At 42.4% G+C, this 26075-nt stretch overlaps 1 protein-coding gene across 3 annotated transcripts in view; it reads right to left on the reverse strand.

Annotated features, from left to right (window-relative positions):
* Positions 1–6576: 6576 nt before the first annotated feature.
* VSIG10 (V-set and immunoglobulin domain containing 10) overlaps positions 6577–26075 on the reverse strand; it is a 49555-nt gene continuing 30056 nt past the window's right edge. For all 3 annotated transcript variants that reach the window (XM_088449105.1, XM_088449106.1, XM_088449107.1), the window contains exons 5-9: positions 23316–23609; positions 20795–20905; positions 10565–10577; positions 7709–7881; positions 6577–7184 (exon numbers count right to left, since the gene is read on the reverse strand). In XM_088449105.1, the coding sequence (XP_088305231.1) occupies positions 7105–7184; positions 7709–7881; positions 10565–10577; positions 20795–20905; positions 23316–23609 (671 nt within the window). In that variant the 3' untranslated portion in view covers positions 6577–7104. The remainder of the gene's footprint in view (positions 7185–7708; positions 7882–10564; positions 10578–20794; positions 20906–23315; positions 23610–26075) is intronic.

Consider the following 26075-nt stretch of genomic DNA (forward strand, 5'->3'; position numbering starts at 1 on the left):
AGAACACGTTCCTACTATGCAGCCACATCAATGCATATCAAGCAATTTGTGTTAGACATAGAACGCTACACCCCTCAATAAAACCTGACCACTGAACTTATTTTAAGGAGATACATCGTAATTGACATATCTTACACAGTGGAAAAAGACACTGAGATCTGAATACTGAACAAGAAAAGTGGTAATAAGGAATATATAAAAAAAAAAAAACCCCAGCAAGTTGGAGGTTTAAAACGTGTTCAGCATCATCATCTTCCTACTTCAGTTTGATGGAACACTCCCATTCCTACCTTGTAGAGTTTGGGATCCCTGCTCCGTCCATTCCCTCACATCATGACACTGTGCCTATCACATACAGCCCTGTCCTTACTCATAATAATCACAGTGGAGGACAGGTCACGGCCTCCCACAAGACCAGCACACTATACATTCTTATGATTCGAATGTGTGTTTTGCTTTAAAACAAAAGAGTTGACAGTAGATGCTGAGACCCAAGTGAAATTGACCTCACAATTCCACAAACTAAAAAAATACAAACTGGGACAAATCTTTATTAAAATAAACTAACCAGGGATATTTCACAGCTTTGAGAAATATATTATTTATTTTAAATATATTGAAAAAATATTTATCTATTTAAAAGTTTTAGGTGGTACACTACACAGGAACACCGCACAGGAACATAATTAGATTAAATGATTTGAAATAAAAAAATATATATCCGAAGGTGTGTATATTTTAGCATGTATCCTATACATTTTTTTAAGCTGTGTAAAAAAAAAATTAAATGGACGTATTAATAATTAAATGTACCTTTGTGAGCAGGCCTCAACAGTTATAAGGTGTCATAATCTGTCCCTAAGTGCAAGTTCCCTAAGCAACATATGATGCCTTATTAATAATAATGAGCCTTGAGTTTAAACTTGTGTCGTCTTTCAAGAGTAGATCAAATGTTATTGTATTGCGACAATTCTATCCCAAGTCTGCAATATCAAATCTCCATTTATTTATGATCTTTATTGCGAAAAGACCTCCGATAGTGTCGTTATAAAGATGCCTATTTGTCAAAGCAGGTTTGATTGCGGCAAAAAGGCTGTATTTTCTTCTACCTCCCTTACAGCTTTGCTGGCCAGACTTTGCAGATGAGTTAATTTGTCTCTTCAAGCAAGTTTATAAAATAGCACCCCTCTTAACCTCCCAAAGTGGCTCCACCTGATTACTACCCATCTACACAGTTCACAAAAATTTTACATGTGTTTTCTTGTATACTCAGACAACCCTCTGCCGCCCTAAACCAACATTGCTGTGCAACTGGATTACATAGGCCAAGAAATTACTTTTTTCAAAAAAGATTATCAAAACCTTTTGAAAAACTAGTTAATCTAAGCTAAACAAATGTTAAAATTAAAAAAAATTTTTTTTTTTATAGTAAATTGGGGAATATTTGCAAATTTGATAGTTTATAGAATGGTTCAAGGTTCTTAAGAAAAGCAATTATACTTTTCACATTCTTTAAGCTAGTTTCAGATGCACTCAGTGTACATGTAAAGCGATATACAAACTAATCACAAGCCAAGCGGCCACGAATCAGGCCATTGAAGCAGCCTGATTTAAACAAAGTTCATGCTTGCCCATCCATCATCTCTAAGCTAGAAGCCACAAATAAAGGTATATACTGTAAATGTATATTTATACAGTGAAAACAGCTAAGATATGCAGCAAGCAATTTGGTGATTATATGTTCTTGAGGCACCAGACCACAAAATCCAAATGTACAGTGGTGCTTGTGAACCCTTCAGAATTTTCTATATTTCTGATGAAATTTGGCCTAAAACTACCTCAGATTTTCACACAAGTCCTAAAAGTAGATAAAGAGAACCAAATCAAACAAATGAGACAAAAAAGACGTGCTCATTTTTTTATTGAGGAAAATAATCAAATATCACATATCTGTGAGTGGCAAAAGTATATGAACCTTTGCTTTCAGTGGGGTCTATATACTAAGCTGTGGTAGGAGATAAAGTGAACAGTGATAAGGTACCACCCAATCAGCTCCCAACTGCCATTTTTTTAAACACAGCCTGTGACATGGCAGTTAGGAGCTGATTGGTTGGTACCTTATCACCATTCACTTTATCTCCTAACACAGCTTAGTAAATAGACCCCAGTATCTGGTATGTCCCCTTGTGCAGCAAATAACTGCTTTTAAACATATCTGGTAATTGTTGATTAGTCCAGAACATCGGCTTGGAGGAATTTTACCCCATTCCGCCATACAAAACAGCTTCAACTCTGTTATATTGGTGGGTTTCTTCCCATGAACTGCTCGCTTCATGTCCTTCCATAATATATCGATTGGATTAAGGTCAGGATTTTGACTTGACCATTCTAAATCTTTAAATTTACTCTTCTTTAACCATTCTTTGGTCGAATTACTTGTGTGCTTTCTGTTTTTGACTTGCTGCATGACCCACATTCTGTTGAGATGCAGCTCATGGACAGATATCCTGACATTTTCCTTTAGAATATTCTGGTATAATTCAGAATTCATTGTCCCATCAATGATGGCAAGTTGTCCTTGGCCAGATGCAACGAAACTGGTCCTAACCACGATACCACCACCACTGTTTCACATATGGTATGAGGTTTTTATGCTGGAATGCAGTGTTCTCCTTTCTCCAAACAGAACGCTTCTCATTTAAACAAAAAAAAACCCTCTATTTTGGGCTCATCTGTCCACAAAACATTGTTCCAATAGTCTTCTGGCTTGTCGAGGTGATATTTAGCATATTGCAGATGGGCAGCAATGGTCTTTATGGAGAGCAGTGGCTTTCTCCTTCCAATCTTGCCATGCACACCATTGTTGTTCAGTGTCCTCCTGATGGTGGACTCATGAACATTAACATTAGCTAATGTGAGAAAGGCCTTCAGTTGCTAAGAGGTTACCTAGGGTTCATTTGTGACCTTGCAAACTATTAGATGCTTTGCTCTTGGCGTGATCTTTGTTGTTTGACCACTCCTGGGGAGAGTAATAATGGTCTGGAATTTCCTCCATTTGTACACATTCTGTTTGACTGTTGATTGGTGGAGTCCAAACTCTTTAGAGATGGTTTTGTAACCTTTTCCAGCCTGATGAGCATCAACAACTCTTCTTCTGAGGTCCTCAGAAATCTCCTTTGTTCGTGGCATGATACACTTCCACAAGCATGCGTTGTGAACATCAGACTTTGATAGATCCCTGTTCTTTTAAAAAGACAGGTTGCCCTCTCACACCTGATTGTAATCTCATAGACTGAAAATATCGGATTAATTTCACCTTCAAAATGTCTGCTAAGCCTAAAGGTTCACATACATTTGTTTTGGTTCTCGATCTACTTTTAAGACTTGTGTGAGGTAGTTTTAGTCCAAATTTTATTTAATCAGAAATATAGAAAATTCTGAAGGGTTCACAAACTTTCAAGCACCACTGTATTTGCCAACTTGAAAATCCTTAGCAAAAGTATGGTGATAAAAGCATTAGATAAAATAAAATTATGGTAGTAAATCAACTGGAACTCATGGTAAAATTCACAGTGGCTAAAATAAATTAACAACTATGCGGTGTTTAAGTTCTAGTCACATTCAGGAAGAGATGAGTTTTTAATATGCATTAAAACATGAAGCAAGTGCACTTTCATTATGGGCCTCATTGTATTATTATCAGGGCTGTAGCTAGGGTAGTGCGGCCGGTGCCATCACACAAGGCACCACAGGTCAGGGGGCGCTGTTTGGGCCTGTCAAATTTCTGTTTATTATCATTCTTGCTTGTAGCTTCCTCTTACTTCATCCCCAGCATCTCCTGGCCTCCCCTATCTCTTCTCTGGCCCTTCCCCATGAGACCATGGCCCTTTTTTGGGTGCATTATGTCCCTTTGCAAAACGAGGGGGTGCCAAAGCTCTTTCTGGCACAGGGCACTAAAAAGTCTAGTTACGGCTCTGATTATTACTACATGAATATTTGCATACATCTACAAAATTAGATGTTTTGTATTGGCACAAAATAGGTCATCATGTGGTGGAAGGCTGGAATACGTGTTTCTATTATTTACTGACGTGAACATCATTTGTTTCAATTTTGTTATGTGAAAATTTGAATGAATTAAATTGACTGTAAACTAACAAACGTGCTTATTCGGTGAGCAAAAACTTAAGTAGGGGGAATTTTTAAAAGATTGTAAAATCTTTTACAATGCGGGCGCTCAGTAAAGCGTTGTATATATAATGCAGATTGCGTAAAAAAAAATTATTTCCTGACCTACTGATATTAATTTGTTAAAATTTATTTTTGCTCAATAGAAGCAGCAATATGGCTATTTTGGTTGTTTTGTTATAGCAATTCCCGGCTGTATATGGCTTACTCGGTTTACCAGAGTAAATGATCATCCTCCCCAGCCAGCATTTAGGTCAGACCTCTGCCACTTGCCAACTGACTAAAGGCCCCCATACATCAGAGATTGATTGCAGCAACCGTGCAATTTGCAATCGATTGTGTATAAAAATCTTTCCCTTTTTCAATCTACTGCAGAATTGCCACAATCGATTGAAAAAGGGAAAGATTTTTATACACAATCAATTGCAAATTGCATGATTGCTGTAATCAATCTCTGATATATGGGGGTCTTTATTCAGCTGAGGTCATCAAATTGAAAGTGTTAACTCACACGTGGTGTTTAATTAGACTCCATGAGGGACATGTATTAATACAGTGGTTCTCAAACTCGGTCCTCAGGACTCCATACAGTTCATGTTTTGCAGGTCACCCAGCAGGTGCACACATGGCCGGATTAAGGCCCTGATTCAGAGCCACTCGTAAGCAGCAGCTCGTTCGCTCCGAGCGATGTTTGCCAAACTGCGCATGTGCACGGATCGTTATACGCATGCGCGAACCAGTCAGTGCGGCCGAAATTCATGTGCTCGCAAAATAGCGAATGCCTGCTAATTTGAGTGACAGGATGAGGCGTATGTGGGTGGTAACAGGGGAAGGTGCTTGAAAACGGGGAGTGGAAATCAGAACGCAGGCGTGCTTAAAGGTCAAAACGGGCGTTTTATGGGTGTGCATATTTAAAACAGCAGCGTCATTGACCACGTCACTGGGTTTTTTTTAGCCAGAACTGCTTGCAAAATTGTGGTAGCAAAAACCAACCACAAGAATAGCGAGCAGTTCATACCCTGTTCGATGTACTCGATTAATCTAATAAACAGCGGACATGACGTCGGATGCGAGCGGCCAGGGGGCGTAGTTTCCCAAAAAACGACCGCAAGTTTTGTTCGCTCGTTCAGACCTAGAGGCGTGAACAGACCGCAAACAGCGAACGGTTCATTTGAATAGCCTCCCCTATTTTCTGGACGAGCGAGCGCAAATAGCGACCGGCTCTGAATCAGGGCCTAAGGCTTGTGGGGGCCCAAGGGCAACTAAGTTGTGGGGGCCCCCACCAAGCCACACAGAGCCTACCCCCCCTCCCCCTCCACACGAAGCCTACCCCTACCCCTCCTGATTACTTATCTTCTGGCTCTGTGTTGTGAATACAGCAGCACAGTCAGCGCTGCTGCATAGAGCACAGAGTGGCTACTGAGGCCCGACATCAGTGATCAGCGCCACGGATAGGATGTGTTACGTGATGCTGATAAGGGGACTTGGGAGCCGCTCTGCGCTCTATGCAGCAGCGCTGACTGTGCTGTTGCATTCAGAACACAGATCAGCGGCAGCTCAGCCCCCATTCGGGAACAGGGTCCACATACACATACTGTATATTCACATAAACACATACATACACATATATACACCATACTTGCCAACGTTTGTGCAGGGGGATCTAGGAGGGGCTGGCAGGTCCGCCCAGCAGAGAGGGTGGGGGCTGTTCAAGTAGGTGGAGCGGAGGCGTGCCAACGCGAACGCATCATAGTGGCCCCATCCCCTGCTTTATAATGCCAGTATTACTGGCATTATAAGGCAGGCGGCGAGGCTATGATGATGCGATTCAGCAACGAATTGCATCATCGCACCCCCTGACCTCGCATTTTTGCGGTGGGCGCGGGGGTTTGCAGGGTGCCGGCGGCTATTCCAGGGAATTTGCCTAGTCTTGCGGGGTGTCGGGAGCTGCAACCGATTTTCAGGAGGCTCCCGATAGTCCCCGGAGAGTAGGCAAGTATGATATACACATGAACACATACATGAACATATATTCACAAAAACACATATACACAACAACACATACACACAAACATACACATATATAAACAATAAAACAGTACACATACACTTACATTTTATGCAGCTGCTGTTCCCTTCATTAGTCTCCGCCCCCCCCTTAATCCGGCCCTGGGTGCACAGGTGTAATCATTACTGACTGACATTTTAAAAAAGCCACAGGTAGAGTTAATTCTTTCACTTGTGATTCTGTGAGGAGACCTGGAAAACATGCACTGTTTGGGGTACTGATGATCAAGTTTGAGAACCTGTGGATTCATATATTAGTGTATCCAACAATGTCATTGAATAAACAATCCTCTGAAAAAGAAGGTCCTTAAATGTTAGTAAACAGTATTAAACTCATTAGTAAAGAAAAACTAAATAAATGACTGCAAGTCAGATGCACCAATGTCAACACAAGTATAATGCATGTCCACTCAGTTATGTTTTTCCACAACCCTCCTAAGCACAGTACTAGACAGTGCAGCTTTTAAATGGTATTGTTCAAATGAGAGTAAGTCCAGTTAAGAAGCTGGCTGCCGTAGCCACAGCAAACGACCCTCCTTAGGAGGAAATAAACAGATATGGCAATAAAAACTGACGTACAACATGAAAAAGCAGAGAGAAATACATGGGAGACACTTATGATAAGAGAGAAAAGACTCCCTGGAGTAAGAAGAGCTGCTGATTGAGAATTCCACATCTAATGTTATGGAAATCATAAACAGCTCCACTATTTGTTTTACTCCAATTTCAGAAATATCTGTAATGTTTTTGTACTGCAACAGGACCAGCACTGAAAGAGTTACCCCTCTGACATGGTGGTCTGTGTGCTCCCTGAATTCAGGTGAGGAATAGCTAGGGGTGAGATACAGTTCATGTACCCCAAAGGTCTTCTCCTGCATTTTCCCCTTCTGTGTCTTCTGAGACCTCAGTTAACAGGTCAGGACTGATATCTACAGACGAATAAAAGGGGACGTGTTACAGAATTACAAAGAATATCACCAAATGACAAACAACATTATAATGCGATCACACTCAAGGGCGTATCTATAATGGGTGCAGGGTGCACCCTGCACCCATGTTATCTAAAACTTACCTCTCGGAGGTGCTGCATCGGATCTCTCATCGCTGCTCTAAACGCCGGAAATGGCCGCCGTGGCAATTTTTCCGGTGTTTTGCGCACACACTGTGAGGAAATCGCTGGGAAAATGGCGGTCACGCCAATTCCCGGGCGATCTTGCCATGCGCAGTAGACTCTGGGCACACTTTAGTACCCAGAGTCTACTGATTCTGCAGTGGCCGGCCAGCAGTGTCAGTCGGTTGCCAGCCGCCAGAGTGAGAGGAGGGGGCCGCTGATGGGGGATGCACACGGGCCCCCTCCTCTCTAAAGACGCCCCTGATCACACTGAGTTGAAATACTAATGCAGAATATCACGCGTGAATGCAGGAGATTTATGCACCCTCTTCATGTACTTACCGTCAGGTGCATGGTGGAACAAAACTTGGTGTTTACAGATATTTCCATTTGCAGCTGGAGGGTTACTGGTAGCAGTGTCAGAGTACTCAGCGGTTACAGCTGAATGGCCTACTGGTTCCATCTCATCCTCTTCTTCTGAGTCCACTAGAACTAAGACTTCAGAGGCACCAGATCTGCAGCATAACACACAAGCCTGTTAAAAGGGCCAGTCATTATCACATACCCAACCCTACACTGCAACATAATCTCTGTGTGCAAAAGTATAACAACTAAAAACCCTATGTAGTGTATTGTCCATGAGTTAAATGGCATGGATGTAACTAAATGAAATATGTACTACTATATAATGTGTTGTTTGCAGTTATTATGGGGTCACTGTCTGTGTAAAACGTGGAAGAGATAACACAGAAAACAACTTTGGATTCTTTTTTTTTTTTTTTTTAAAGTTGTCACTTCAATAAGTAGAGTTTCTTGAAGGATTCAAGGCGGCTTGTGTATCTGAACTTGATCAATATACTGTATTTTAAATTTTCTTCAATTCTATGGGTTCTGTCAAAAATTGCTTGATGAGCATGTTTAGCAATGCTGTAGTCACAACACTCGATAACAGGGAATGCTGCAGTCACAACACTCTGAAGCATGCATATCCTTGGTGTCATTAACTACCATTATAAAGGCATCTAGCGTATTGGTAGCAGAACTGGTATATATGGCCTATTTTACACTCAATAGAGTAAAATACAATTTAATTTATATATATTTATACAATTTAATTTATATATATATTGTCAAAGTCAAATAATTGGATATGACGGCTTACAATTATTATCTGACGATATAGTCGTCTATGGTCGGATGACGTGTTACGAGGATGCTACTTTGCATCACGCAATCCATCACACACATACACTGACGCACATAACTCACACACACATATATATATATACATACACAAAGACGCTCGTATGTGTATTCGCATACGTACACGTAGACGCTCATGCGTATTCACATACATACCTACGCACATTTGCTATTTCAATAAACTGACGCATATATGCGAACGCATACAAAAGGGTTCCCACACATTATAGTTAATAACCAATGTTATTAAAGGTTTTGTTAGCTAATAATTAGGATGTAATATGTACTTAAACGAGATCTAAGGTTCAGAATACAGTGGACATGTCATGTTTGGTATCATACTAAATCCCTGTTTATTTGCAGACATCCGTATCTATCGGCAAAGAAGTTGCATCATGCGTCCGCTAGTTATGGATGATAGGGAGTTATTGGATAGAAATGTTATAACTTGCATGCAGTGTTGTAGCCAGTATTAACCAGTTGTTCGGCGGGAAACTACACAATGTGACCGTTGGAGAATTGAGCCATACCCCCGATGACACCGTATGAACTGACCAATGACCAGATTGACCACAAGCAAGAACCAATAAGAACCTGTCAATTTGTCTCTTTGTTAACTCTGAAACCTGTAAGGTATATAAGCTGTGTGCTGACCTCAGTGTAGAGGTATCTTCTTGCGACCACAGACGTCTGGATTGATGACTGTATACTGGGACCAGTGCGCATGCGTATGTATCAGCTGTTACTATTTTCATTGCTTTTTACTCTAATTGTTAAATCTTACATAGTGTTACTTTTTACATAAATAACTTTTTGTGCTTTGGAACCACACGATTGGACTGGAAAGCAATTCTTTCTTAAGCGACTTGCAGCGCTAAATAGCAACTAGCGACTGTTAGGAATCAATAATATATATATACACATACCACTGCATACAACTGATAGACAACATATAGCCAAGGCGCTGCATTCAGGCTTCTGAGCTATATGTATTAAACCTTATAAAGATTGGAGAAGTGGATTAGTTGCTCATAGACAAATCAGCCTTTGCCTATAATTGTATAGAATGTACTTGATAAATGATAGGTAGAAGCTGAATGGTCGCTATGGACAGCTTCTCCACTTGTCCTCTTCACCCTTTAGAAGGTTTGATACATCTCCCTTATATTCCTTTTCCTAACAAACTCAGTGTTGACAACTCATTGGATTTACAAAGACATATCTCGGGTCTCTGAAGATTTGCTAGCCAGCCATAATTTCACTAATTGTTTGGTCCCTATGCACACTTCAGCCTGGTGCTCCAATCTCATACTGCTACTCCATGCAGGTCCCTGGCTGAGCTCAGAACCACTGGTGAAACACAGTATGTTCCTCCCATGGCTTATATTATATTATGTCAGATTAGATGGATGTCACACATAAACACTATTACTAGTGAGAATGGAGTACACTAGATTCAGACTAACTTGTTTAAGTGTTAGTTAAACACACTACTCACTAACCACGCTGGTTAGGACCTGCATACTATTTATCCTGGTGTAATATGCATCAGGAGTCCCACTTTTTCTTTATTCACAATCTAAAAACTAGTTGCCCATAACTGCTGCATACCATTTACTGCATCTGTAAACAATTTTATGTACAGTACTAGTTACTGTAGTAAACTAGAAGTGTGTAAACCATTTACTGCATCTCTAAATAATTTTAAGTACAGTACTAGTTACTAACGTGACGTATGTATACCATTTACTGCATCTCTAATCAATTTTATGTACAGTACTAGTTACTAGTGCAAAGTGATAAGTATACTTGTATTTCTAAACAAATATAATATATATAACAATACGATTAGCCAGCCATAGAGTCATATTTGTATAAGGAGCTGATTGGTTATTCTGCAACAGTTTAGAATATTTCTAAATGTAATTACAGAAGACTGAGGGATAAAGGCTCTGTAAATACAAAAAGGACATAAAAAAAAAATCTAATACTCACCGGAAAGGGTTTGCTTTAATTGTGCAGGAAAACATGAAAAATAAGAAAAATAAGAGTTACTAACAAATTAATTATCAAACTAATTACTATATTTCATCTTCAGTGCAAGTATTTAAAGCAGGTAATTTCCAGCAACGTGCATATTTCAGTCTACTTAAATCATCGTCCTTTATTTAATGTTCTGTGTAACATGTCACTCACTCAGTGCCTTTTCCTGATAGTGCTCAACAGTACCTATTACTGTCATTTTTTCCTCCGAGAAACAGGAGCTTCTTCTACCGTAATCACTGGTATGTTTTAGCAGTCCTGTCTGCAACTAGTATCACCAGACTAGTCCACTCCAACTACTATATACTTCCCTGGCCACAGGACCTTCAGCAGTTTAGGCGAGTACTGGTACCTTTTTTCAGAGAAAAATGCACTGCACGCCTTAATTATATAGATACTGATGTCGAGTTGGAATGATGCCAATTTGTGTAGCACAAAGTCCATAAATTTGTACTGTACATGCCCCTCAAAAAGCTGCACACATGCGCCTATGCAGGTTTACAGGGGAGCGAAAGCGTCTTCTAACATAGGCAGAGTGCAAAAAACATGTATTCTTATAATCGCAACAGATGCAGACACACATGGAGATGCTTAAAGACCTGTCAGTAGCCATATTAATACGCTATTTTTATGTGGCTTTTTAGAGATTAATTTTTGAGGCATATGTGATAAGATCAGCATCAGCAGTAAAATATACTGAATTTTTCTAAACTTATTTTTATTACATTTTGCACTACACACACACACACACACACATAATATATTGTGGCAGGGTCACCAGAGATGGCGTTGGTGAGCAGCAGATTCTGTGTGGGATTGGAGAGATCCTCCCACACAGGGTATTAATAATTGTGATACACCTGTGGGTGCCTTGTTGAGAGCGCTCAGCTGTGGGCTGATGAGGAGGCAGACCAGTCAGGCTGCTATTGGAAACAGTCGATGTGGGACTGTGGCAGCCAGAGAGCCCAGTGAAGCTAAGCGAGCCATTGGGGGCCAGTAGGCAAGGGGGGACCATAAACCTCTCAGACTTTGTGACATTGAAGCAGCTGGGCTGCAAGCTGAGGAAGCCAAGGCCTATTGTATACCTGGAGGATACAGGGAAGGCCACCAAGACTGATGGTGTTTGTATAGCTGTGTAAGCCAAGCCAGGCTGGAGCTGGCAATAGACCTGCAGAGAAGCAGGCAGAGACTTTATTGGCAGACTAGCTGCACCTTGATAGAGAGGGTTCAAGAAGTGAGCTAGTGCCCTAAGAGAGGGCTAGGTTGTTTGTTATTTTCTATTTTTGTTTCCTGATTACCATGCTGAAGTAAAGCACCATTTTGTTTATTTTACTGGAATGCCATGTGTGGACTCTAATTCTGCACCTAATCACTGCACCACTGACCCCAATCTACTGAGCTAATTACCCCAAGTTATCACATGTGGTGGAGAATGCGGACATAAAGATTCTAGGCAAGAAAGGTCTACGCAAGACAGGTCTGTGCAAAAGTTTATTACAGCAGGTACAGAAAATGTGGAGTACAAATGGAAATATGGATGCTTATTGCACTACATAACTGGACTCTCTTAGAAAGCTAAAGGAGGCTCACTGCACCTGAGTGATGGAAGGCTCGTCAAGGTGGTGACTGAAGAGAAGTCTATTGAAGTATTTCATGGAAAAGTTGTATGCATGCCTGCAAATCATGGTTTAAAGGTATGCAAATTTATTGAAATAACCAGTTATGCAGTATATACTGTGACTGTGAAGAGAAATGTGTGTAACCTCTAATGTTGAAAACGTGCAAGAAAAGTGGTTTATTCTACTGAATGCTTAGGACCTGCTCGTTAATTTCAAGGTGTGCTATTCTGTGTCCTGGACTTTTTCTTTTGCAATTAAAGGGAAAGAGCCTTGTTATATGCTGTTCATTGCAATCAAAGTTGGTGCAAGTGACAACCAAAGCAGTTACTGTGTTATGTTGTGAAGTGTATAAATTTGAAAGCCATGTATTGCAAGTTAAAAACTGTGCGCTAAAAAAAAATAAAAAAAATTTAAACCTTAAAGTGACAGACACCCAATTTGTTGTGGCTGAAAACACTGTTGTCCTGTGTTTCCCATGAAGGTGTCATCCAGTGATTATGAGGCAAGTCAAATTCTGCTTCACTCTTACCCCTTTGAGACAACATGGATGACATGGTGAAGGCCTTGCTGCTGGCTACAGCAGCTCAGCAAGAAGCCAATAAGCAACAGTGGGCAAAGCTCAAGGCGCAAAAAGAAAGTGGTCAGTGTATGGTGCAAGGCCCGTCCAGAGAGGACTATATCAGCCTGGAAGAATTTAACAGTATGCGTAAAGTTTTGAATGAAAGTAATACGTATTATGCTGGGCAGATTGATTACTTAATGGAACAATTGACTGATGAGAGAAATTTTCATGAACAAACTGAAAAGAAATTACGGAGTGAATTGTCCTCTTTCAAAATGGCATTTGAGCAGGAAGAAATTAAAAAACGTGAAGTACTTAAAGAGACAGACCACAAAGTGGCAGCGATGTCTGAATGCCTTGGGGAGGCTAAAATGTTCCAATGTGTTACAAAGTATGAGAATGATGTGCTCCTAGCAAATAATGACTTATTAGAGCAAGATTTTGCTGAATTGCAGCAAAAGTGTGTGGAACTTCAGCAGGAAGTGGAGGAATTGAAAGAAGGTGTTCAAAGACATCGGAGTGATGCAGAGTGCATGCAAGTGAAAGTGGTGGATCAGGCTCTGGTGTTAAAGGAAAAATCGCGGGGGGCGGGGCTTAGTGACGGGGCAGGGGGTAGCAACGGCGGCCGGCGCATGCGCGGGGCACTTGTCACGGTAATTTTTGTGAAAATACCGTGATAAGGCTGCAGAGAGGATTCGCAGGGACAGAGGGCCTGATTCAGACCCGCTCACAAGGGGGTCGATGGTCGGGCAGTGCGCACGCGCGAGCCCCGGAGTGAGAAATCACTCGCTCCGGGACTCGCAACAAAACGGGGTGGCTGTCGATGTTGATCGACAGCTCGCCCCGTTTTGTAGGCGGGTAGTGGGGGAGGCTGGCCAAAAGGAGGCGTTCCCGAAGGAACGCCTGCCGTTTGAGGGTGGCCCTACTGACATCACTTGTGATGTCAGTAGTTGAGCTTCCTGCTCTATTAGAGCAGGAAGCTCACTGGGGCTTGCGGGAATGAGACCCTACCACAAGGGTCTCGTCGCAAGCCCGATGGTTGCATCACCTGGCCGTTCGCAAAAGCTGTGGGTGGTCACCCACAGCTTAGCGACCGGCCAGCTCAATAAAAAAAAAAAAAAAACGCCCTGATTCAGAGCAAGCGCTCTGAAAGAGCGTCCAGCTCTGAATGAGGGCCAGTGCTTTATTGCTAGCTCTGTCCCTGCAAGGGATTTGTAGTAAATCCCTGTGATATTGCCTGAATTCGCAATGCGAATTCAGTCGGTAATGTCATACTACAATCTGCATTACAAATGCGGATTGTAGTAAATAGAGCCCAAAGACTCTTTAATTGTGTCCACACAAGTAAAGCTTAAAGACTGTCAATTGGAGAAAAGTTCTTTGGCTAAATAGTTTTGTGAATTGAAAGAGAAGCATCTTCAGATGCTGCAGACTCACGCTCAGTGGGAGACAGACCGTGAAGTAAAAAAAGATGGAGATGGTCCGTCTTGAAGTCACTGTAAGGAGCAAGTACAAACTCTCCACTCCAATTTAGCTGCAGCTAGAGCAGTTTCAGATGGTCTGGCGGAAAGAAATGTATTCCTGGAGGAAAGTCTGCATTAAGCCACAGAGTAAACTGAATCTTTGGAGAGAGAGCTGTACCTTGCCCATGGCCGGGCTTGGAAGTTGCAAGAACAGGGGAGCTTATTCAGACCCGGTCGTTAGCTCTACGAGCTCACAACCGGGTCGATGTTGCTCCAGTGCGCATGTGTACGACGGAGCCGGCTCCGTCATGCGCATGCGCGAGACCCGGCTAACGACGGGTGATCCGTCGTTAGGGGTCTCGTAGCAGACGGGGCGAGCTGTCGATGTTGAGTGACAGCTCTCTCCGTTTGCTGGGCGGGCCGGGGGCGTGCCCGGCCAAACAGAGGCGTTCCTATCGGAACGCTTGCCGTTTGGGGGCGGCCCCACTGACATAATCAGTGATGTCAGTGGGGAGCTTCCTGCTCAAACAGAGCAGGAAACTCCCTGGGGCTTAAGGTTGACGAGACCCTACCTTAGGGTCTCGTCGTAAGCCCCGATGGTGATGACCATCGCGACCATCACCCTTAGCGGTCGTCCCACAGCCTAATGACCGACATGGAGGCGGCCGTTCAGGATGCAAGCGGCCGCCCTGTTTCAGAACGACCGCTTGCATCCTACGACCGCCTCTGAATGAGGCCCAGAGTGAGAGTCTTAAGAAGTGTCTGCTATGTACACACGACAAGTTGCAAAGATTCCAAGTGGAGAAGAATACCAAAGAAATTGAGTTGTAATGTGAATTAAACATGGCAGAGTCTGAAATAATTGTACAAAAGTTGAGAGTTGCTGAATTTGAAGTTGTGGAGAGCAATCTGCTACAAGCTGAGAGCAAGTTGGAAAGTGTCATGGTGAAAATTGCCCAGCTGGAAGAGCAGTTGTCTATGGCTCAGGAAAAGTTCCACATGGTAGTGGGAAAATCAGAAGAGGAAAAGTAGTTAAATAACATTCTGAGGTTGGATTCTGGACCTAAAATGGTGTCCGATGTCTTCGCTGAACCCAGTGTGGCAGAAGTACATAAACACAAGCAGCAATAATTACAGGTTGATCCTGAAAAGGCTGGCATGCAGAGTGATATGCTACCGGTACATAATGTCTTGTGTGATGAGCAGTGGGACCATAGAGATGTCCTTATTAACAGTACCAGTGTACAAGAAAAGACAGAAATATCAAAGTTGGAAAAATCCCTAACGGACAGTATTGTAAAAGTAGATGAGATTCCTTTCAGTGACTTTCAGCTTACAGTGATAGCTAAGGATATGAAGTCCTCCAAAAGGGGCACAGGTCCAGATTGCAAAACTGTGTCTGAAGTTGGCGATAAAGAACGTATATGGATGGTGATCGCATAACTCGTGAGGCAAAGGTACAAGATGTACAGAAGTCTACAGATATGTTGATGGCTTCCAAAGATGAGACTCTGATGTCACTGTGGTCTGATGTGACCACAGTGATGTGAATGTGCCCAAGTCACACAGTTTTGCTATGGGAAGCAGACCCTTGGAGAAAGTTAATTCTGAGAGTCTTGTGAAGAATACTACTCATGTTTGTGAAACAATGCCTACATGCAAGCAGGATGGAACATGCAATGCTGCTAAATTTGTCTGTGGGGAAGTGGAGTGGTCTTACATGATAAATCTTGAATCAAGTAGTCCAGCTAGACAGTATTTGAAAATAAAGACCTCTGTGGAGAGAACTTCAACCTGTGCTGGTGGACCATGTTGAAATTGTTCATCATATTTTCAAGGCTCAAAAATCAGGAGCACAAGAAAATGCAAATGATATATGCCTTAATGAAGTGGCAGATAGCCATCAAAGCCCTGAGATCAAGTCTGCGGATCAATAGAGTAAACACTCAAGTATCTTACATGGACATGAGAGTCTGGATTTTGATGTAGGTGGCAAGAGTAAAGATGAAGTATGTCTCTTTGGAAAAAGTTACTTCAAGTTCTTAATCCCTCATGTGGTACCTATGGGTGAGCCTCAAGTACTGCATAAAGAAAACAAGTGCCACCATTGGTACCATAAAGTGAGGAAAAAAGTAAGGAGAAAAATTAACTCTGGAACTTGGGGGATGAGACCCCCAGAAATCACAAGAGTTTGTATGACCGTGGATGCGGTGGATTTCCCTCATGAGGAGAGTGATGAGGGACATAGTCATGAGAATGCCTCGTCCCATGTCGCTGAACCCAGGGGTTTCAAGCTGCGGAGGGGGATATGTGGCAGTCACCAGCGATGGCGTTGGTGAGCAGCAGATTCTGTGCGGAGTTGGAGAGATCCTCCCACACAAGGTATTAATACTGAGTTGTGATGCACCTGTGGGTGCCTTGTGGAGAGAGCTCAGGTGTGGGCTGATGAGGAGGCAGACCAGTCAGGCTGCTGTTGGAAACAGTCGATGTGGGACTGTGGCAGTCAGAGAGCCCAGTGAAGCTAAGCGAGCCATTGGGGCCAGGAGGCCTGTGCCTGGACCTTGCAGAAGGCAAGGGGGGACCATAAACCTCTCAGACGGTGTGACATTGAAGCAGCTGGGCTGCAGGCTGAGGCTGTATACCTGGAGGATACAAGGAAGGCCACAAAGACTGATGGTGTTTGCATAGCTGTGCAAGCCAAGCCAGACTGGAGCTGGCAATAAACCTGCAGAGAAGCAGGCAGAGACTTTATTGGCAGACTAGCTGCACCTTGATAGAGAGGGTTCAATAAGTGAGCTAGTGCCCTAAGAGAGGGCTAGGCTGTTTGTTATTTTCTATTGTTGTTTCCTGATTACCATGCTGAAGTAAGCACCACTTTGTGTATTTTACTGGAATGCCATGTGTGGACTCTAATTCTGCACCTAATCACTGCACCACTGACCCCAATCTACCGGGCTAATTACCCCAAGTTATCACAATATATATATATATATATATATATATATTATATATATATATATATATATATATACATACACATACATACACACATATACACACACACACACACACCAAAATCCCTCAGGTGACAGGGCAAAACGAATATCAAAAACAGAATCAAGATGGATTTCTTTTTTTTTTTTAACACTGTATCCCCTGAGGAATTGAATGAAACACTTTCTTGGAATATGTGTTTGTGAATAGTATCTGAGAATAGCGATGTCTGTTTATATGTATAACCTTTATTTTGGACGCTATGCGGAATAGGAGTTTCCCTTGCAATTATGTGTAGTTCAATTGAAATGTGCATTCTATTTAGGCCCGTATTTAATTGCTGGCGAAAAGTCCCGGACTTCTCGCATGCCACAGTTTCGCCGTCATCGCCAGTTTTGGCTCCGGAAAAGTATTGCGCTCGTCACCATGATTCGCCCTATTCAATTGCAAAGGACGCATCCCGGCAAAACGGAAATCGGCGAAAAGTACTGTCAGATTTGGGGAAAACAGCCTGACACCCCGCAAAAGATGCACTGACATGGGGGATCACTATGGATACCCCCGAATAGCCCTGCTGAAGGTATTTGGGGTGCTTTAATGCTCTCAATTGGTGCTATTTAGCGTCTTTGCAAAAGTGGTGAAGAAAAGCATTTAGCAGGTTTTTGGTTTTTTTTAAATAAGTAGTCCCAGCAAATTTGTGGTACATGAAAATGGGTATAAGCATGGTTAAAAATCGCTAAAGTGCGTTTTTAAAAAACTTTATAAAATGCACCTTCAGCAATCACCTGCAATCAAAAACACAGCTTGGGCATACTTGGGGGACCCCCTGAGTCTTTTTTGCTAGTTTCTAAGTTTGTCCCCCAACTTTGTTTCTTTCACCCCCAAGACGAAAGTACTTTTTTGGGGTGATCTAAAGTATTTTTCAAACTTTTTATGATGCAGTTTACCTTTGGGGTACTGTCCCAGGGCTGTAGGGGTGTTCCCGCAACTTTGCACCCCAAACCCCCAAAACTGCACTTTTTTCCGCTTCCTTTTAGAGGCAAAACTTGTCCGCTGGTTACCAAGCGCAGACTTTTCACAGCGGCGGAAACTCTGTGGAATTGAATACGGGGAAAGGTTCTCGCCTGGCGAAATGACGTAGAGAACTTTTCGCCGATCTCGGCTTTTCGCCGCCAATTGAATACGGCCCTTAGTGTTTTTCAAGTATAGTATAGGATTTTCCTACTGTAGGTTTTTGCATATATATGACTGGTATCTATAATACTTCTTTCTCACTGCTTAACCTCCCTCCGGGCATCTGAGGGTTTTTTTACAGCTGGAGCTGCCTATTTCTCTGCTTAGCCCGATTGTTTATGCCCTTCTCCATGGGCCTGGGGCTGAAAATGATTCAGGGCATATTATGAGAAGCAGAGGAGGTGTGAGCATTGCTGTGTGGGTGTGGTCAGTGCCATGTGGGCATGTGCACCACCTACACTGTCAGCTCCAATGTCTCCCCAAATATGTAAACGTAGAAACATTGCATAATTGTGTGACCATGTTGCCAGTCAGCATTATGCTGTCATGATGATGGTCTTATTTTTAGGTGGAGGTCTGGAGCTGTGGTCCTGTCTGCACCATTGTAAATCTGTCCCTGGGTCCCATAAATCTATTGGGTGTTCCTGGTGGGCAGTGACTGGGAGGTGGCTACTCAGACACATGGATATGTACCATCCTATGGGCATTTTATGGAAGTGTTATGGGTGTGTCACAGAGGTGGCTGCAAACTCAGATGCTAAATTGCTTACATGGGAAGCCAAACTCTGCACCTACAGTAGAATGAGTCAGGTGCAAGCTGAGCCTCCAATGATAGCATCTAAAGATGCACAAAGTGGGCATCTCAGACCTTGCACAGTCAGGCACATACTTCTACACCAGGAGAAGGGCTGATGCTAGCATTAGCATATAGTCACAGATGCACGCTTCTACACCAGGGAAAGGGCTGATGCTAGCATTAGCATACAGTTACAGATGCATGCTTGTGCACCAGGGGAAGGGCTGATACTAGCATTAGTATATAGTCACAGATGCCTGCCCGTACACCAAGGGAAAGGGCTGATACTAGCATTAGCATATAGTCACTGATGCACGCTTGTACACCAGGGGAAAGGCTGATACTAGCATTAGCATATAGTCACAGAGGCACGCTTGTACACTAGCATATACATAGAAACCTAGAATTTAACGGCAGATAAGAACCACTTGGCCCATTTAATCTGCCCCTTTTAATTTATTCTTTTGGCAACATTCCACCCTATTTGCCCCTTAGGTCTCTCTTAAGGATGTTCTTATGCTTATCCCAAGAGTGTTTAATTTGTTCCACCGTCTTAGCTTCAACCATCCACTACCCTTTCTGTAAACTAATTTTTCCTCAGATTTCCTCTGAGTCTACCTCCCTCCAGTTTCAGTGCATGCTCTCGTGTTCTTGTGCAGCTCTTCCTTTGAAGAATGCTTTCCTCCTGTACCTTGCTGGACTGGAAGTGAATTATTAACATAACATTCCTCCATCATCATTTTTTTTAGAAAATTGTATGTGTATGGTTTTATATGTTCTACATACAGTTATGTATTGAGACTATTAAAGTAAAAACTTATATCTTCCTTGACATCTGTTTTTTAGACAGTGCTCCACACATCTATATCTACATATTTATAAACTATACTATGCATTTTTTTTTTCAATTCCTTGGGATCCCAAGGGACTATTCACATACTGTAATCATGTTTGGAAGAAGTGCAGTCACAGCACTCTGTAGGATTTATAGTGCTATTTATAATAGTCTAACTACATTTTAGACCATCACACACGGTTTGCTAGTGCTGGGAGGCATCATCATAAGCCACTACTTGTACCTTCCCTTGACCTCCCACAAATAATGCAGTTTTATCAGGCATACATGCACCTGTGCATGCAGTCTACATGTGCTTGTAAATCCGCAAATCAGATGTGTCCACATACATCTTATCTTTGCTACCAGTCGCAGTAAACATAACGCACAAGCTCCATGAGACTTGGTAGCGCGGAGCATCTTTTTAATGCGCCAAATGCATCTTATTCACAAAGCGATGCAAATGATATGCAGCGTGCCTATATTCTGTGTGCGACTACGGGTGTATCTGCTACGTTACCATGTCAGTGGCTGTGACACTGTAGCGTTTCGCATGCAGATACACCCGTAGTCGCACACAGAACATAGGCATGCTGCATATCATTTTAATCAGCAGAAGCTGCTTGTACAGCCTATTCACATCAATTTGCGAATAAGACACATTAAAGGTAAAAATGTGTGACTAGAAAGGCAGTTTAACGCACAAGGAAGTAGAATGTATGTGGAGACATCAGTACTCCTCTGTCCTATTCTTGGAATAGTACACTCTGCATCAGGCAATGTATAACTTTATGTTTTAACTAAAGAAGAGTAAATATTACGAACTTAAAGGACAATGCTATGAGCTGTGTGCAATTAAACATTCCAGACACTGTAATACTAATAGCGATCAGCCATACCTTTCAGATAGACTTGAGGGTCACAATATAAAATAATGCCTGTAATAAGCGCTACCACCAAAAGGAAGAGGATCAGGAGACCGGACACTAATCCCACAATGTTATAGGGCTCTAGGGAATAAACACAGGTCTGTTATAGCAAAAAAAGAACAAAAAACACAAAACATTTTTATATATTTACAAATGTAAGAATATTTACTGAATATTTCTATTCCTTAACCACTTCATGACCAATGACCAAGCCAATTTGCAGTGTATCGGTTTGATGGAAATAACTTTACTTCATTTAAGTTTACCAAAGTAAATTTTGGAGGGTTATAGCTTTTTTAGTGGTAAGATACTGATACAAAACTATTTTCTTAAGTTTGATATAAAAGAAAAAAAAAATATGCAAAATTAGAGGAAATAATTATTGTAGTTTTGTTTTTGCAACATTTACAGTTCGTGTAATCTGGCTCATTTAACTAAATTACTCAATATAGCGATGCCAAATACATGTACTTTTTATATGCTTATTTCAGATCTGTAAATTTCAATTATTATTATTATTATAATATGAGACTTTTGCAGGATTTCCTTCTTTAGTGATAGGAAATCTTGTGCTGGAAGTTGCGGTCAATCCAGAGCAAAAATTTACCAAAAGACTAAATAGGGTTAAAAGTAGGCATGGATTAAGACACACAGGCATTGTTCAACTTCTTCTCCCATATACATCTCTGATCTCATCTCCCTTCACTCTCCTCTCTCTTCATTCAACTAATGCACGCCGCCTATCATGCCAACTGATTACTTCCTCCCACTCCCGCCTCCAAGATTTTGCCCGCAATGCTCCCCACCTCTGGAACTCTCTCCCACTCCCCATCAGACTCTCCACCTCTTTAAAATCCTTCAAACAGGATCTCAAGATCCATTATTTCATCAAAGCCTTCCAGCTATCATTCTAACTCCCTGCTACATGCTCCTTCCTCCCCATCTGTGTCACACCTGTTTGTCTTCCCCTCCCTTTTAGAATGTAAGCTCTTACGAGCAGGGCCCTCTACCCTCTTGTGCTTCTCCCTACTTTAGTTTCATCTACTTCTTACCCACCACTAGGGCACCTAACACTTGGTTGCTGATTCCCTGTTGCTTATCTGGGTGTTATAGTCGCTAATGTAGCAATATATATTATCCATGTCCTGGTCCTGTATTGTATTGTTCTGTAAGTCGCTTGTCAACAATTTGTTTATGTACTTTGTAAGGCACTGCGAAACACTTGTGACGCCATATAAATGATGATAATAATAATAATAATAATAATAATAATAATAATTAATAATAATAATAATAATATCTTCACACCCATCTAAACTGCCTGGAGCCACTCAACCCAGAGCACCTGTTATTATCTGAGGAAATGGGGTAGGCTAAGTGATGGCCCCTCTGATAGACAATTACTAGTCCAGCGTAGGTTGGTTATCTAAGAACTACACTGCTAAAACCACAAACCCATGATAAACGAACCAGGGCTAAAAGAGGAGTTTTGCCAACCAACAGGAGTCTTATGTAGAACTGTTGTAACAGGTTTAGGACTACTGTTGGACTGGTCATGGACAGGGGTATCATGACAAAATGATATTGTAGGTCTCTGAGGACTTTGCCACCTACCCAAAGCAGTCCTTACCTAACTTCTAGGGGGGTGGACAACCATAACTCAGCCGCCAGGACAGAGCTACCAAAAACAATGACTATAGCTGTTTTTAGATATGGTTGTAGCCTAGGTTTAGTGCAGTGAACTCACTGGTATTTTCATTTAAAACTGTTATAATCCCATGTGCTGGTCCTCAGCAGTAAAGTGACTCATGGCCTAGGGGAATTTTGTACCCACGTAATGGTACCAGGGATGCCAGGTTGATATTTAAGGATACTTTTAGGCAAACCAGTCAGCTGGCTTTCATCCTCGCACTGTTTATCAGGCAGCTGCTGTACTGATTTAATGCTGCAGTGCCCAAGATTTCCCACTGTTTAGAACAGGTTCCCAAACTCGGTCCTCAAGGCACCCTAGCAGACCAGGTTTTAAGGATATCCATGTTTGACCACAGGTGACTTCATTAGTATCTCAGTCAATTTGATTTTACCACCTGTGCTCAACCATGGATATCTCTAAAGCTTGAACTCTTGGGGTGCCTTGAGAACCACGTTTGGAAACCTCTGGTTTAGGAGATACTCCCCTTCACCAGATCCTCTGCCCTTATTATCCCCATTACCTCAAATGCAAATAAAGCTAGATGTTTGTAGGAGGTAAGGTGGCATAAAAGTTAACTGGTCTGCAGATGCTTAACTTAAAAAAATAAATAAATTAGGATAAGGGACTAATTTAATGTATGCAAGTGGAAAAATAAGTTTTCAAAGTGACAGTTGAATACTGTTAGGGCTCTTTCTAAAACTATTTTGTGAAATGCTTATTTTGCAATGTTCAATAAATATGGATGAATACAAGCACTAATTAATTAGCATAATATGCATTCATCCGTAGGATACTCACTCTTTACCGTCAGCGATATATAGACGTCTTTCGTTGCGACTGCATTCTCTGCTTTGCAGATGTAATATCCCTCATCTCCATCCTTGGAGCAATTCACAATAGTGAGGTAGGAGACAGTGCTGTTTGATACAATCTGGATTTTTTTTCCTGACTGGATCTCTACATCGGGGTTGCTTAGGTTGCGCAACCAGGTTATCTTAGCAGCAGGTACTGCACCGGATACAGCGCAGGACAGAGTCACATTTTCTCCAGCTAAACACGTTCTTATGGGCACGGTCTGAGGCATTGGAGATCCTGAAATACACAATGCAATTACAGTCTTTCGGCTCAGAACATGTAAAATGACAAGGATTACAATAGTGAACAAAAGCCCTAAATTCAACATCCTCATCATTATTGGCATCTCCCTCTACAAGTAGCATTGTGAGAGTAGGATTGGCCATCGACCATTGATGGTTTAGCAACCATAGATGGTTAGAGGCCAATTGAGAGTATTTTCACCATCGATGGCCAGTCACCGATGGTATATTGATGGCTGAGCCCGATGGTTAAACACAAATGTGTTTTGCCACTTTGCATATGAGAAACCCAAGCCATCAATGGCTTACCATTGATATTTTTTTACCAAAGGACAGAAACGAAGACAGTTATGGTAGACTTGCCATTGATAACTCTTTTTCTTCAAGGTTCATAGGGTCCACAGAGATACCATGGGGTAAGGTAGTTGGAGAGATCCAGGCACCAAACAGTTAAAGCTTTTAGCTCCCAGGATGCCGCGGGTCCGCCTCCACATTTACCACGCTCCCCAGCAACAGGCGTTCAGTTTTGTAAACAAGCCTCAAGGCAGGAGAAGGAAAGAGGAGAAGAAAGAACAATCATACACCAGAAGCACTCACGCAAAATGATGGAATCCGTGACCGAAAGAAAAAATACACAATAAAGCCAGGTGTGTCAGGGTGGGTGCCCTGTAGATCCTATGGACCTCGAAGAAAAAAAAAAAAAGAGTTATCAATGGTAAGTCTACCATAACTCTTATTACTTTCTTCTTCAGGGTCCATAAGGATCCACATGGATACCATGGGGATGTCCTAAAGCAGTTCCCCCTAAGGGTGGGGGACGCTCCTAAGCAGAAAGGAGAACTCATCGCCCAAAGGAAGCATCCCGAGAGGCAAAAGTATCAAAGACGTAGAACCTAAGAAAAGTGTGGACAGAAGACCACGTAGCTGCCTTGCACAACTGTTCAGCAGAGGCACCACGACTAAATGCTCACAATGGCCCTACAGACCGAGTAGAATGTGCCGTCACCGTGTTTGGGACAGGGAGATTAGCCTGTGTGTACACCTGAGAGATAGTCATACGTAACCATCTAGCCAAGGTCCGCTTGTTAGCTGTCCATCCTCGTTTGTGAAAACCATATAATACAAAAAGAGCATCTGATTTTCTAACAGTGTTTGTACACTCCACATAGATATGGAAAGCACTACCTACATCCAGGGAGGCTTCACCTACCGAGAGGTCTGAAGCCTGAAAAGCTGGAACTACAATTTCTTTATTTATATGAAAACGGGACACTACCTTAGGAAGGTAACCCTCCCTTGTACGAAGTACAGCTCTATCCTGGTGAAAAATCAAAAAAAGGGGAGCTACAAGAAAACACTGCCAAATCAGAGACTCTGTGTGCAGAAGATATAGCGAGGAGAAAAAATTTCTTCGCTGTCAACAATTTCAAGTCTACAGAGTCCAGAGGTTCAAATGGGGGAGCTTGTATCCCCTTAAGAACCAAAGACAGATCCCACGGTGCTATCGGTGGGACAACAGGAGGCTGAACTCACAGAACTCCCTGAAAAAACAATTTGAACATCTGGTAATGAAGCAATCTCTCTCTGGAACCAGACTGACAATGCAGAAACTCTCAAAGTGGCCGGGTGAAGACCAAGGTCTAACCCAGCCTGTAGAAAAGCCAGTACCCGGGAAAACCAGAAACACCTTTGGTTCATACTTCTTGTGGGAACAACATTGGCCAAAAGAAAGCCAACAACTGTAATAGATGCGGGCAGAGGCAGGCTTCCATGCTCTAAGCATCATTTGAATCACAGAACTGTAGAAACCTTTGGCTCTCAAGATGGAAGATTCAAGATCCACGCCGTCAAAGCCAGATGAGGTAGTTCCAGATGCAGGCAGGGACCCTGCGTTTACAGATCCTGCCATAGAGGAAGAGGATACGGACTGTCTATGGATAGATTCTGTATGTCGGTGAACCAATGACATCTGGGCCAAGCTAGAGCCACTAGTATTTCTGTTCTGCCTTCCTGCTTGAATTTGCTGAGGACTCTTGGGAGGAAGGAAATTGGAGGAAAGAGATACCCCAGCTTGAAATCCCATCTTACTGCCAGTGCGTCCATGAATGCTGCTGATGGGTCTCTGGACCTGGACCCCTCCCTGGGGACCTTGTGGTTGTGACATGATGCCATGAGGTCTATGTCTGGTAGACCCCATTTGTTCACCAGGAGTTGAAAAACCCCCGTATGGAGAGACAACTCTCCGGAGTGTATGTCCTGACGACTTAGGAAGTCCGCTTCCCAATTGAGGACTCCTGGGATGAATATTGGCAAGATCGCCAGAAGATGACGTTCTGCCCAAATCAGAACCTATGTCACTTCCTTCATGGCTGCATGACTTTGCGTGCCTCCATGATGATTGAGATAGGCTACTGTAGTCGCATTGTCGGACTGTATCTGGACCGGCTTGCCTTGGAGCAGG

Source organism: Taudactylus pleione, unplaced genomic scaffold, assembly GCF_031769625.1.
Source record: "Taudactylus pleione unplaced genomic scaffold, aTauple2 ptg000479l, whole genome shotgun sequence".
Taxonomy (NCBI): Eukaryota; Metazoa; Chordata; class Amphibia; order Anura; family Myobatrachidae; genus Taudactylus; species Taudactylus pleione.